The 14,620-nt window shown below is 43.6% G+C and overlaps 1 protein-coding gene across 2 annotated transcripts; it reads right to left on the bottom strand.

Annotated features, from left to right (window-relative positions):
* Positions 1-558: 558 nt before the first annotated feature.
* CD164 (CD164 molecule) lies at positions 559-9,558 on the bottom strand. Of its 2 annotated transcripts, XM_064447486.1 has the most exons (5): positions 9,304-9,558; positions 6,031-6,061; positions 5,810-6,000; positions 4,568-4,648; positions 559-3,665 (listed from the first exon to the last, which is right to left on the bottom strand). In XM_064447486.1, the coding sequence occupies exons 1-5, from the start codon at positions 9,422-9,424 to the stop codon at positions 3,511-3,513; spliced, it is 579 nt and encodes a 192-aa protein (XP_064303556.1). In that variant the 5' UTR covers positions 9,425-9,558; the 3' UTR covers positions 559-3,510. The 2 variants fall into 2 exon arrangements, with proteins under 2 accessions (XP_064303556.1, XP_064303555.1); XM_064447485.1 differs by having other exon boundaries at positions 5,810-6,061; positions 9,304-9,557.
* Between the last annotated feature and the right edge of the window lie 5,062 nt (positions 9,559-14,620).

The raw sequence follows: 14,620 nt of genomic DNA, 5'->3' as shown, positions 1-14,620 counted from the left end.
ACAGGATCGCACACCCTCTGTTCTCTTGTTCAGCATACTGACAGTTATTCCCTAGCAAACAACCTCCTTTCTCATGCAATCAGGAAAGAAATAAGGTTCAGAGCAATACATTTTTTTGAAGGTCAAAGATCTTAATGTGAAAAGATGCTACAATGTAGGGGTTATTAGCACCTTACAGGCAGACATCCACTATTACAAGTTTTGCTATTGGAAAGAGGAGCACTAAGCCTTACAGATTTTTGCAAGTGGAACACTTAATAAATGTCTTGCTGTTCGTTGGCTTTACGGGGAGAACAGGACTGTTAAACTAACATGGAAAACAGGACCTAGATGAGAATTCTTTTGGAGACAATTCAAAATCTCAATCAGTATTCTTGCATGTACCAAATGCAAAGTTAACACTATTCAGGAGAGCTAACCTGACTCTTCAAACCTTTCATTCTTCCTCTTTCCTCACAATGTTATTCAATTCCTATGGAAAACAGCTCTTATCTCCGGAAAGTTGGTGACAGTCCCCACTGGGATTGCTTAGAATTAAAGAAAATTGACAAGTAAAAGTCCATTCAACAGATTTTATTGATCAGTTTGGTTTTGCGATTACAACTGTTTCAATTTTCTTCCACTGAAAACAAAATACAAACTTTTACAGCAACACTTGCAGAGAACATTCATAAGATAACAGCTTGATATTTGCACAAGTTGGCTTTCAAGAAAAAGCCAGATAAATCAGAGTCACCATAGTTCAGTGCCTAAAATTGATTTAGGGGCAAATACAACTACAGATCTATTAGCTACCTTCCACTTCAAAACACAAGGCCAAGAAAAACTGCAAGTTGTTACTTCAGGTTTTTTGCAAGTACACAGCACAGATCAGCTGACACTGCCATTTCACAAAGGAGTAATTTCTATAGTGAGGCAGCCAAGCATATGGTGAAGATGTACAACCCAGCCTCCCCTCCCCCCAAACAACTGAAAGGGAAACAATATGAGCCACCACTCTGTAAACTGTGGATTACACCTTGTTGGCAAGGCTAACAAGCAAGCGGTGCGTAGTGCAGGCCTTCCAGAACATGACTAAATTGATACAGTACAAGCTTGAGTTTTTCAGATTTGCCTCTGTACATGTCAGGAATCATGGGTTTCCTAAAGACTTGGAAAGTAGCAATTGCTGGCACCAAGAAAATTCAGTACCTAAGGCAAGGTATCCCTTCCACCCTTTTAAACAAAATTTGAGGCAAAAGATTAAGCAACTTTAAGGCACTTCAAAAATTATTTTTAGTTTGCTTTACCAGCATACTTTATCAGCAATCTAAATCAGGATCAGCACAGCTCATGAATAAGCATTTAGCAACATTTTACAGAGCAACACTTTTTTTTTTTTTGGCAATGTCTTCCATGCTATGAAGTGTTCTGTAGCACTTTTCTGAAAGTGTCCCAAAAGATAGCCCTTTGAGGCCAAAAAAGTTATATACTAGGCATAGAGTTTGGTTTGCTGAACTGAATGAGAACTGTCAGACCTTAGAAGAATGTTTTGCTCACTTCAAAGCACAGAATACAAGCTCATGGATATCTTTTTAAACAAATAAATGTAATAACATAGTTCTGAGATAGGGAAAGGACAGACTCAGTGATTTCACAATAAGGCCAAGGATTTACCATCTAACCCACATACAAACTGTTGCTGGAAACTGGCTGCTCACTCTGCTGTTTTAAAAAACCTGAGCTGATTGTCTTAGTTTTGTTTAGAAAACCAAAAGCTAATTAACTCAAAGATACAGTACTGGTAAGTAACTTTTGTATTTGTAGCAATTTGAGTTTTCTGTGCAGCAGAATAGAAACTATGCCATTCAAACCAGAAGAACACAAGAAAGTAACACTGTGCACTTTTCAGTTTCCAACTGAAGCCTACCTAATTTGCTTCATATTTAAGTTCCACTGCCATGACTATTACCTGCATTAATACTATCATTTTGTATTGGGTGCCAAATTCCAGTCAAGTCAGAGCTAGTAAGACTACAAATTATTCTGAAATTGATCATGATGGATATCATCAAAAGCTATGTATTGTAAGCTACATCCACCAATTGATTTTATTATTACTTCATTTTTTCCTGTGGGTTTATTTTCACAGGTGCTCAAGTCAATCTACATTGGAGATGACATACCTTTGATACTCAGATCACATGGCTGATCCAGCCAAGGGGGGGAAAAAAAAACCCCAAACCAAACCTATTTGGCCAATTAGATTTCCTTTACTGGTTCACTGCAGGGTGACATAAACCTGATGCCAGGAAGGGGGATGGGGAAAATAAAAAAAGATGTAGTCCTGGCAGCCCAGGACTACAGCAATCCTGACTAGGATCAAATCAGCAGATCCTCTGAATTACCCTTAATTGCTCCTTCAGCAAGCAGACATACAGGAGAATAAAAAAGAAAAAAAACCCCAAACCCTGAAATTAACTGCAATGAGTTTAAGAACTATTTGAATAAGAAAAAATTCAGGATTTCCCAAACACCAGAATTTCAAGTACAAATGTAAGTTGTTGCCTTTTTATACAGGGAGTGAATTGAGCTTTATCACTAGTTTTACGATTGGTCTTTGTAGGCCAGAACAAAAGGTAAACAAAAAGCTTCTGTTTGTAGTTGAACATTACTGTACCATGCTCTCTCACCCTCAAAGTCAATAAGGGACAGTTATTTAGTGTAATAAGTTTTAAAACTGGAATGCTCAAGTCACATGTATTCCACTCTCCTATATAAAGCTAGTACATAATAGTTTTACTTATCTCTGAGATAGGTGGGATGCTTTTGCAGCCTACTGATTTTTAGTCTTTTAAGGCACTAATCTTCATCTCCCCTTTAGAAGGATTATCCCTACATCCCCTCTCCATCCTCAACATTAATTGGAAAGGGCTTAGGATTTCTGTTTGGAATGCGGTATTTTATCAGGCAACCTTTATTCTTGCGTAAAAAAAAAAATTATGGGTTTTGTTATTCTGTTAAGACACTATCTACTTCTACAATTTTGTTCATCTTTCTAGCAGCACGTTATAAGAGCCACAAGCTAGTATAAATGGTATTTCACTCCCTGAAGTCAGTCACCAATAATTCTCATCTTGATAAAACTGAAGGGATACTGTATCAAAAGCTGACTAAATTAGCCTTCACAATAAGTCATCATGAGATTGTCTACTCAAGACAGTGTTGCCACTGAATAAGAATTTCTGAATGTCTACATTTGGCATATCCAAAAAAAAGTCCCACAGCAGCAGCCACTAAAGGAAAATAAGACAGCCATTAGAACCCATGCAGCATATTGCAAGTAATCCTGTTGAAGAGATTCGTATCACCTCTTGCCAAGTATAATGTTGCAAAAATATTCTTTTGAAGTCTTCTTTTAGAGATCTAAAGGATAATTATGAATTGCTGTCTTCCATGAGCAACAGAAAAATATTTTGGTTCAGTGAACTACAGGTGTTGGGCTACTAGTCCATTATGAAGTGCCAGGTCCTAAAGTGTGTGATAGTTTCGGTCTTTCGACTTGCAGAATTTGTACAGAAAGAAAATAACAGCTTGCAGACCCAGAACAAGGACAATTCCACCTATGAAACTCGCAGCATCAAATGTAGATTTGCGTGAAGAAGGTGCAGGAGTAGTATTCGTACCTGTTAAACACCACATTGGAGTTTGTGAGTGCGCAATGCTCACAAAAGTTCTACAGATTTTAGTACTGGCTTCCTGGTATTAGAGGTTACTAAACACATCCAAACACCAATAAAAACCAACACAATAATAAAAAGTAAAGACATGCCAGCAGCTGCATTTAAATTAGTAACACTGAAATTCTGATTAAATACTGTTTGTACAAGGCTAGAGCTATTTATAGCCAAACTGCTCTGGACCTCAATACTGAGCAAGTCCCAGCTGGACTTTATTTATACTTGAAAAAGCCAAAGCTTTCCTCCTTTACACAGAAGTATACCACGTTTTCCAGTCTCTGCTGCCTGTTCCAGGTTTTTGCTTAAATTCAAATTAAATTATTATCTTCCATCTACCGTACTTTACCCCAAGAATCATGCTTAAAGAAATCAGCTGAAGCCCCAACACATGAATCTGGAAGCAACAGCCATCTGCTGATGGCTAGCTTCGAAGAGCTTTACTTCATTAGAGCTTTTCAGGAATTAGCATATTCAGGATGGATGCTGAGATATTCAGCTTATTCCCTGATTATGCTGCAAGTGAAAAACAAAATACCACCTCTGAAAGATAAGTGAGTTAAGAAGTGACTTCCAGCCACACTATTAAAAGCATCCAGCTGATTTCATTTGACCCACATTTCTGACTTTTAATAACTCACCAACTAGCTCTGTTTCTCAAGTTATTACCTTGCTACATACATACATCACCTTAACAAAATTAGACATGCTGTAGAGTTAGGAGTGCCAACACCAGATATACCAACACTACTTTAATGTTGTAACTTGGTAAACCTTTCAATATAATGCTTTTAAAGCAACACTAATTTCTAAGTATTTTATGCTTTAATTATGCTAGTAGTAGCAGTTACCTGGAATAGTGGTTGTTGTGGTAGTTGAAGTAACAGCAGTTGTAGGTAGAGGAACATGTGTAGTTACATTGGTGATGTTAGCTGTTTGAGAGAAGACAGTATGGACATACCATAAGCTTCAAGAGCTAAGTTTGGAAGCACTGAAGTTCTCATGTAAATGATTTGTCTTGTTTTGCTTAAAGAAGGATCAACTTTGACCTCAGACTGCACCCCACGTAATTTAGATGTTCAGCTGCACAGCATTAAGCTGAATTTCTGCAATAAGGATTTTTTTTAACTTGCATACCATAGTTTCCCAAATATTTCAAGGTTCTCCACAGATCAGACAGTGATTTTTCGTTCAGACGAAACCACTTTTCTTTCAAGCACTAATATAAATGCTGGTATTTGAACAAGAATCAAACCAGATGCTTCAAGACAACTGAGAATCTGCATCAAGGCAAAGGACTTTCATTAAGCAGCCCTTAGAATTGGTTAGTATTTTTTGTACTAAAAAGTACTTAAGGTAATAACTCTAGACAGGAGCTAAACACTTACAGGATAGCAAAACTTCCTCTTTCTCCCCCTGCCCCCAAAACACTAACTGTGAATGACATCATTGGAATAAACAGTCACCTGTAACTAGGCTGCCTCTTAAAACCTCTTCCATTATCAAGTCAGAACACTGGGTCTCTGAACACCACACCCCCACCCCCCTTGCCCAGGTTAGTATTACTAAAAAGTAATCAGTATCATTAGTCATTAATCAGCCTGGGATGAGTGCCAACATTTGTAGATTTACTCAAAGCTACACATCACCCTGTAGTACATTAGGCTGTTCCGAGCCTAATCAAGTACCAACTCGTTACCTCCCATCTCCTTTAAGCAGCAGATGCTTTTAAGATGAGGGGTTTGCAATTTTAAGAACTCCACTGCTAAGATGGCAGCATGTGTAAGAATAGAAATTTTTGAACTGGGCAACAAAAGAAAAAAACCCAAACTCCTAAGAACTCATATTTAGTGGAAATTACTAATTATAACAATTACCACTGAGCCAATTCTTAATTATATTGGAAAGAAGCATTTTCTCTGAGAGTTTTATGAAATCTGTTTCTTCCAACCCTTGGGACCATTTACGTATTCCATACATCAGATGTTTATTAGTCATGCTACTACAGCGATCTGTGGAAAAAGCCCTTGTCCTTTATTTTATTCACTGGTTTCTGGTTTACTGCCATTCTATATTCAGTGGTACTTTATTACCTATAGCAGTATGAGCTGTGGTAGCAGAACTGGCCGTGGTGGTATTGGAAGGTGCCGTGGTGGTATTGGAAGACGCTGTGGTGGTGGTGATATTGGAACGTGCCGTGGTGGTATTGGAAGATGCCGTGGTGGTGGTGGTGATATTGGAAGGTGCCGTGGTGGTATTGGAAGGCGCCGTGGTGGTGGTGGTGGTATTGGAAGGCGCCGTGGTGGTGGTGGAGGATGATGCAGTAGTACTGGAAAGATGAACAACTGTAGGAGTTATGAAAGAATAGAGTTATGTTAGAGATTAATGTCAGTATTCAATCAAAAAAACCCCACAATGAAACGACAGAACAGCAGCAGGCTGGGTTTCAGGGAACTCATATAGCACTGAGTTCTATTGTAGTCTTGGTCTGAAATTACAAAGTAATTGAATGTTCAATCCACCACACTAACAGTAAAAGTTGCATGAGCAAACACACAAAAAACCTTGTCACAGGCAGCCCAATCAACCCAGCGTTCAAGTGGCAACTCAAGATTCCTCAAACAGAAGGGAGAAGACTCCTATTGTACAATCATAAACTGTGCATGCTTTACTCAACAGGAAATTAGGTATTCAGTACTGCTTCCCAATCTCACTGAAACTAAAATTGAGCCTGACCTGTCAAGTTCAACTAGAAATCAGAGTGGTTACACAGCTGAAGTGGTATGGGGGAAAACCAAGAATCTCTCAAGAACTTGAAAGTTTAGCTAAAGCTTTCTGTTCTGGGAGCTGCTGCTGGTTATAGGTGCTCTCAGCTTCAGCATGTGCTGTAAAAAAACCCAACCCATACAACTGTGAAGCCTTCTGCAACTTACTATACTGAGTTAATCACACATAGACAGCTTATCTAAACTGTTGCTTACTCATACACGGATACATCAGCAAGCTTCCTGCTGAAACACCATTATGCTCAGAGTCATTTAAATGTGGTTATTTACATATTGAAACAATACAGCATGGTGGGACACCAGAGCTGCTTCTACAGAGATAGGCTGTAGATTCTGATATATCCATTCTCTCAGGTCCCACTTGCATCAAGTCAGTTTAGGACCACCTTAACATTTTTGCACATCAATCCCCAAATGTAGCACTGAGCCATGACACTGTAATAGCTGAGAAGTTATACAGGTTCCTGTTACACCAACAGAGACCTTCTACTAACTAAAAGTGACAATTTTAAGTTTCTTTGAATATGCAGAAGTGAAACCACAACCTGCTAATGTCACTACAAGTTGAACAGGAACAGACTGCAGAAATTCTTCTCTCAGATACAGAACAAGGCATGGTAACAGCATGCTCTCTGGAAAGCACTGAAAAATGGTACTTTTAACACTCCTGATTAAGAGCTGATTGTTACCATTTTACAAACACAGAAATCCAAGTCAAGTGGAATTATTTCTGACTGGCTGCCACCACCATAAGATAGCCCATAGCAGCATGGTGCCTCCTTTGATGCAAGCCAGCCTCTTTAGCAGCTCTGTTGCACTCATCTATACAAGGGTATTAAGAATTTTCATTCGGTGGTCTAGATCTTAAAACCAGAAAATCCAGGCTGACTATCTCAGTCAAACATTGTTGCCTTAAAACCACAATGACAACACATCCACTGCCTGGATCAAATAAGATCTTCTCCCAGTCTACAGTTTTACTGCATTAGTTTTAACTAAGACTTACTCATACCTCCATCATACTCAGAAAACCCACATACAACCCACAACTCCTTACGCTGCATACTCTCCAGCACATTTCACATCATACCCACCCACTCCAGGCACCTCTGGGTGACCTTTCACTTTTCCCTGCTGCTATTCACAGATCTTTGGCAATCAGCATGGTAATTTACATCTCAAGGTAACAACTACAGATGAATTAACTAACTTTGGTATTCTAAATTAATTTGAATTCAAATTCAATTTGAATTAAATTAATTTGAATTAAGCCTGAACCCACCTGGCCTTTTTCTTGGTTATGATAAGATCAGGCTAGAGATATTGGTGCTATTTCTTCACTTTCAAGAAACATAAGATATGAGAAGACCTTTGTTGGTTTGCATCAGTGAGATATGCAACAGACTTGCCTTGTTCCCTTCAGAAATAAGGCATTTAAACCACTTCAAGAGCTATATGACAGTTTCTGGGTAACAGATTTCAGGAAAAAAAAAAAGTCATTTATTATTCTGGCTATACACCTGAAGAAAATCACAGCACACACAACACTTCTGATGAATGAACAACCTTCACTTTTATAAATTCCTCACTGGTACACAGAAAATTTAGCACAGTACCTCTGTGGAGATAGGAGGACAGCCAGTGCAGCCAGCTAATACCAGGTGCACTAGGACTTTTAGTTTACTTTCAAAACAGCTTTCCCAGACCAGCATAAGGGAGGAACAGATTTGCAAGAGTAAGGCATCAGGAGATGTTTTTATCACAGCAAAAGGTTTCAGGAATGAGCTGGTAACTTCTGAATCAGCAACAGGGTGTCAAGATGTTCTCTATGAAAGGGTCTCTTAGGGTCTTTATATGGGATAAGAGCAAGCTCCCCAGCTCTCCCCATCAGCAGATATGTGCTTCTCACTGAAATAAATGACTCTGGTACCATGAACTCGGCTCTTAAGCGTAGGCAAGCTCACGCATGCTCCCACGACAAACCTGTCTGTTGGTCTGGCTGTTACACAGGGTAAATTCGGATATCCCCCTTACACTTGAGGGGGAAACCTGGAAACACTAACAGAGGTCTGTCGGGCTGGACCAACACTGCCCTCTCCCGCTGCACCGGAGCGGTTGTTAACCTCTGACTCTTGGCAGTCCTCGCGCAGTTCACGGTTCCGATAGGCTGCCCCATATCGGCCTACATCACGTCGTCGGTGGTAGGGCTGAAAAGCAAATCTAGAAGGGTTGAAGCAGAAGTTAGGGGGCAGCTTCACACTTCGCTGCTCCCAGCGCCATTACGCAACGCAGCCAGAGAACACGAAAGCGCTTCCAGAACAACTTCTTCCTTTAGCATTTCGGGCCGTGCCGCACGTTTTGTGGTTCTTCGCCACGTAAACACTTTTAACTGCCGCAATGTGACCTGTGCAAGTTTGCACGAAACAAACACGCCGCGTACGTTTTACCGGACACAAAGTTAACCGGCTGGTAGAGTCACCTGCTGCGTAGGCAGGGAAATACCGGAGGGGCAAAAACTCCACAGCGAGGGGCAAAAATGGAAGCGAAAAGAGAGAAACGGGCGAAAAGCTCGGCGGGCTGCGGCCGCGGGGAAGCGGCGGCGCCCGAGCTGTGAGGGAGGGCCGGGCCGGGCGCTGCTCCCCCCGGCGCCCCCTGCCTCGCCGGGCTCGGTGCACGGAGCCCGCCCCACTCTCCATTCCGTCCCGTTCCCCCCCAACAACGGGCGGAGCGCGAGCGAGGGAGGGGCTGCCCCGTCAGCAACCGCTGGAAGGGGGAGGGGGGGTATATCGCGAAGCACTCACCAGCGGTCGCGGTGCTGTCACCGGTCGCGCGCGCCCAGCGGCTCTGAGCGGCCTCCGCCGCCAGCCCGCAGAGGCAGGCCAGGCAGAGAACGGCGAGGGGGAGCGCGGGTACCCGGCCCATGGCGACGGCGGGGCGGCGGCGAAGCGAGGGTTGGAGACTCCCGCTTGGTCAGCGTTTCCCTCGGCCCCGCTCCGCTCCCGCTGCCTGCGCGCACCCTCCCAACGCCGCCGCCCCGCCCCCCGACGTCACCACGGCGGCACCGCCCCCGCGCGGGCCGGACAGAGCGACTGGGGCGGTAGCGTGGTTCCGCCCAGCCCCTCCTCCCCCATTCGACGGGTAATGGAACGATCCCCGCTGCCCCAAGGGACCGTTCCCCGCCCGTCACGCGCTGCCCGGCCGCCTTCCCACCCTCCCCCCGAAGGCTCCGCCCCCCAGCAGGAGCCGCAGAGCGGCGGCCGCCCATTGGCTTGTGGCGCGGCGGAGGGCGGGGACGGGTCGCGCGGGGAGGAGCGGGGGTGGGGCGGCTGGCCGCTGTTGCCGCCTCTCGCTCCCGCCGGAGGCTATGTGGGCGGTGGGTTGCTGGGGGGATCCCACCGGGCAACGGGGAACGGGGCGAGCCCACCGGCAGGCACTGGGCCGTCCAGGGAGGACCGGCCGCGGCATGGCGCCTTTACCCCCCCGCAGATCGGCCGCCGGTCATGGCGGCCTGCGCCCTCCGACCGCTCAAACGGCGGGCGGGGTGGGGTGGGGTGGGGTGGGACCGGGAGGGACCGGGGGAGCTCGGCGGGAAGGGGGTTTGCTGTCTTCCGTCTTGCCCAGGCCTGGCCTCGCCTGGTTCGCAGGTTTGCAGTCCGGCCTCTAAGCTGCTGCGGCTGTCCCCGAAGGTGCTGAGGCAGGCCTGCACCGCCTTGTTACCCTGCTCTCGCGACACCAGGGGCACCAGCTGTTGTGCCCCCCACAACTCCAGTACTTTTTTTTTTTTTGTGGTGGATTTCTCTCACAGAGCCATTTTCACTGGTGTGAGGTTCACCTCCTCTTTCCCCACCTTTTCTTACCTGAAAAAACTTAGCAAATAGTTTGTAATAGTAGTTTAAATAAATATTACTCAATCAGGAGTGAAGCTTAACAGCGTGCAACAGCTGCATGTTATCCAACTGTGCCCCAGTCAGTGCTAGCGCCATCGCAGGCAGAACAATGCACTGGGAGTCTGTGGTGAAATGTCTGTAGCACTAGAGAGAAGCATGGTAGATTGTAGCCTTCATCTTCACCCTTGTCACCTCCCGCTGCACCGTAGAGAGCACCTGGAGGAGGATGTTTGGGGATCCTGTCACGGGAGAGCCCTCTCTGCCTGTTTTTTTTCCCTGTCTCTCCTTTGTTTTTCCCCTAAGGCAACTTGGGTAAATGTATACCATCATCAGTGAACTCTGCAAATAAAAATCTATGTAAATCTGCCTCAACATTTTGTGCAATGCCAGAACATGCAAATGTTGGGAAACCAAGATAAACATTCATGCCTGCTTGTAATCAAGGAGAGCCAAGCCAGAGCTATAAAGCAAATTTTAATATGGTCCTGATTTGAGTAAGGCGCCACCAGAATGAAGGGAGAGATGAAAGAGAAGAGTTATAACCGGGAAAATTCTCCCCTGTTTCTCCTATGAGCTGGACTTGGGCAGTAAAGAGGAAACTGCCAAATAAATCTCCAGTTTAATCTTCCATTTTACTTTCTCTCCTGAAGGTGTTTTATTGCCGAGAGCCAAGAGACCTATACAACATCAGAAATTTTAAGGCAAGCTACCTGTCATGATTACTGTGTGAGCTCCAGAAACGTCTGTAGGACTGTGGGTAATACATAATTTGGGTATAGAGCTTTCTAGCAAGCTTCTGTACCGTCATATATTGTGGGGCTTCTGCTAGTCAACAGGATAGCTAATGCTTTGGCTTTCTGCAAAGGAGTCTTAGAGTGAAAATATTAAAAAAAGGGCTGCAAAGAAAATAGCAGAGAATCAATTTTGCGATATGAACAGGAACCTTGTAGCAGCTGCAGGAAAATGATGAGGCATGTTTTGTTGGATGTAAATGTCAGTGACATCTGAATCTAGTTCTGAAAAGTGGTAAGGTGACTGACATCACCCACTCACTTCAGTTATCTTTCATTCTGCATGTAGTTTTTATGAGAGTATTAGTGTAAAATAGTTCTGTTATTCCTGCAGTATGATTAAAGTTGCTGGCTTTTTAATGAGGAGAAATAATTTTCTCATTCATTATTAAAATACTATGTTTCTGTTCTAACTTTGAATAAGCAGCATGTAAAATAAATTGAGGAGCAGCATAAATAGGTATTGCAATGTAACCAAAACTGCAGTGAGTACTGAATATGGGAATATCCTGTGGCTTCTACTCATCCCTCCTGGCCATGCCTGCAGAGATTTTTATGTCCTTCTGGGACAAGTGTCTCCTACTGGGATCAGGGCTTGATTCAAAGGATCTCTTGTGGTTTCATTAGAGGTGTGGCATTATTTGAACTCAGGTTTTCCTTTTTACAGTTCTTGTGGGTTATGATATCAAATATACCTTCAGCAGTTATCACAGTGTTTCATGAGGGATGCGGTGGCGGTTCGGTTGATGTGCTGAACACATGAAGTGTCATGGTTACTGCAGTCTGCATTTCATGAGGAATATATACTAGAAATATCTCCTTTTGAGAAGGAAAGCAAATAGGACGTATGTTAAATGGGACTGATAAAAGACAAGACTAGTCAGCATGTGTAAATATATGGAAAAACTGGGAGAAAATGAAGTAGATAATAAAACAGAACTAAGACTACCAGCAGGGCATGAATTACAGCTACAGCTTGTCTCCACAAGCAAGTGAAAACACGTCTATCATGTAATCCTGGGGGCTGGTGGGAATCCAAGTGAATGATAAATGTGGTTTGTCTGTTTTTTCTTAAAGTCAGCACCTCGGGATGTTGTAGCATACAGTCAGCAGGATCATGGTAGTCCGGGTTGTTGTTGTTGGATTTAAAATATCGCATTCATCACTGTATTCATTTTTCATTGCGCTGTTATATACTTAGTGGTTAGTAAGGCATTTACCTCTGTTTAGGTTCTATAAGGAATTCCAAGCACTGCATTACTGGAAATTTATGTAAAGTCCTTGGCAAAAAATGGATAAAAGCTAAGGGTCTGCAGATGTCCATTTTAGGGAAGCACATCTTAAATGTAATAATGCCGAGGAATTGCAGCAGATTGCGTTGCATCAATTGGTGCTGGGCAAGATGTGATAATGGGCCTTTTGAAGAGGTTCCAGAGGAGCGCACTGCAGCTTGGGATGCTGGCAATGAATGAAAAAAAAATCTAGTAGATACACTGAAGGGAACATATATATCGTTTAGTTTGTAAACATTTGTGTTTACTTCCAAATTCTCATTTCACCTGCATGGAAAGAGAAATGCGTGTGAAGTGTAAACATGTGGTGGGTGTTTTAACGAGGCGAGTACACCATTCAAAGAGGTTTCGGGGTATTTCATACCATTACATGATGATGCGTTAGTGGGTGCTGGTGCCATCCACCACCTTTGTAATCATGCAGAAATAATGCTTCAGTTCCTGTGCTCAGAGCTTCATAACCTTAGTTACAAAGAAGAATCCTTGCATTGTGAGACGGATATGATAGTAAATCCTGCTGTAGATGTGTAGGGGCTGGATACAGCCCCGAGGCACATATGGGGTTGCACGTGCCGTGCTGTACAACATCTAAGTGTGCATTTAAGTTGCCCACATGTCTGTCCCCAGCAGAAATTCTGGGGTGAGGACATTGGCACCTGCCTGAGGCAAGCAAGGTGGAGTTGTTTCTGGTGCCCTGTCACGTGTGCTGTGGGGTGGAAAGGCTGCTTTTAACATAAGGAACAGGTAAAAATAGGTGTATGCAGAGTCGTAGTGAGGTTGTAATAACTCTAGAAGATTTTTCTTAGCTCTTTTAGAGGTGGTGGTACAGGTCAATGCTTTTAGCCTTAGGCAAGCCAAAGAGAAAAGTCCCGAGAAGAAGAATGGAAGGCATGGGGAGAGGCGAGATGGGACAGAAGGAACAAACATTTCACCGAGGCAGCTGGGACCAACCACAGAACGAGGTCACACTGATTTAGTTAACCAAAATAAAATAAGGCTTGTGTTTAGATGGAGTCTCCTTGCAACAGGACGATAACTTAAGTACACCCATTTACCGTATTTGTAACATGCATTTTTCTGTTGGTGATGGTGTCATACAGTAGTGGGCTCTGGCCTGAGCCAGGGCAGGAGCATTTTCCCTGCTCCTCTGAGTTTAGCTCTGTGCTGAAGGCTGGCTGGCTGGTAAAAGATGCCTTGGCCAGCCCAGGAGTTTTTAAAGAGATAGAACTGCAGTGGGGGCTTCCCCACTTTTTCTCAGGAGATGCTTTTAGGCCAAGGCTTTTGCATCTGGCCCCCACCTGAGCTGCAACCCCAGGGTTGTCATGGACATGGGGACTGCTGACCCAGCCTCCGGCTCTTGCTGTGTCCTGCTAGCCTGCACCAGTGCTTCTCCCCTCACAGCCTGTGAGTCACGAGCTCTGTTGAGCTGGCCACCCATTAGTGCTTAACATCCTAAACCTTATCAGAATTGGACACTCAGTACTGGGATGGAGGATAGCGGCTCATATTTATGATTTTAAATTGTATTCAGATGTTTAAAGATAAAAGTCAGAAAAGTAATTTTAGTTCTGCAGGTTACAGAGGGAAATGCTAAAAGACCAATTAGTTGATTTTTTATTTGCTGTTGGTTTGGTCACACACAAACACCAAGATTCTTCCTATTAAGCTTGTAAAATCATTCCACTTACCCATTCTCTTCATGCAGTAGCTGTATCATATCGTTCTGATCCATTTGATATGCTGCATAGTTGGTGTTTTCAGTAATGTTCTTCCAGATCCAGTCATTTGGGGTACTGGTTTTCTCCCTGGAAGTGGTGGCAGGAGCTCTTTCATCTCTGACTTACAGCTGGGGGTTAACAGTATTTTAGGGAGTATATCCAAGGCCATAAGTATACGAAGGTGAGCGCTGTAACCATGACAGTCTAAAAAGGTAAGTGAGGTTTGTCTGTCGGAAGGTGAAATATGTTGTCTAAGGGCCATCTGATACAATTAAAATAAACATGTACTTCAGAGATCCCAGGGCTTCTCCAGGTGAGTGTGGAGTACCTACATAGCTGAGGGGCAACCTAACAATTGCTGTTTACCTTAGCTGCCCTCCTGGGTCAGATTTAGAAAACCTCTGACCTCAGACTAGGTTAACGACATTGC

This window comes from Phalacrocorax carbo, chromosome 3, assembly GCF_963921805.1.
Source record: "Phalacrocorax carbo chromosome 3, bPhaCar2.1, whole genome shotgun sequence".
Lineage (NCBI taxonomy): Eukaryota > Metazoa > Chordata > Aves > Suliformes > Phalacrocoracidae > Phalacrocorax > Phalacrocorax carbo.
This window is presented reverse-complemented; position numbering and strand designations above follow the sequence as displayed.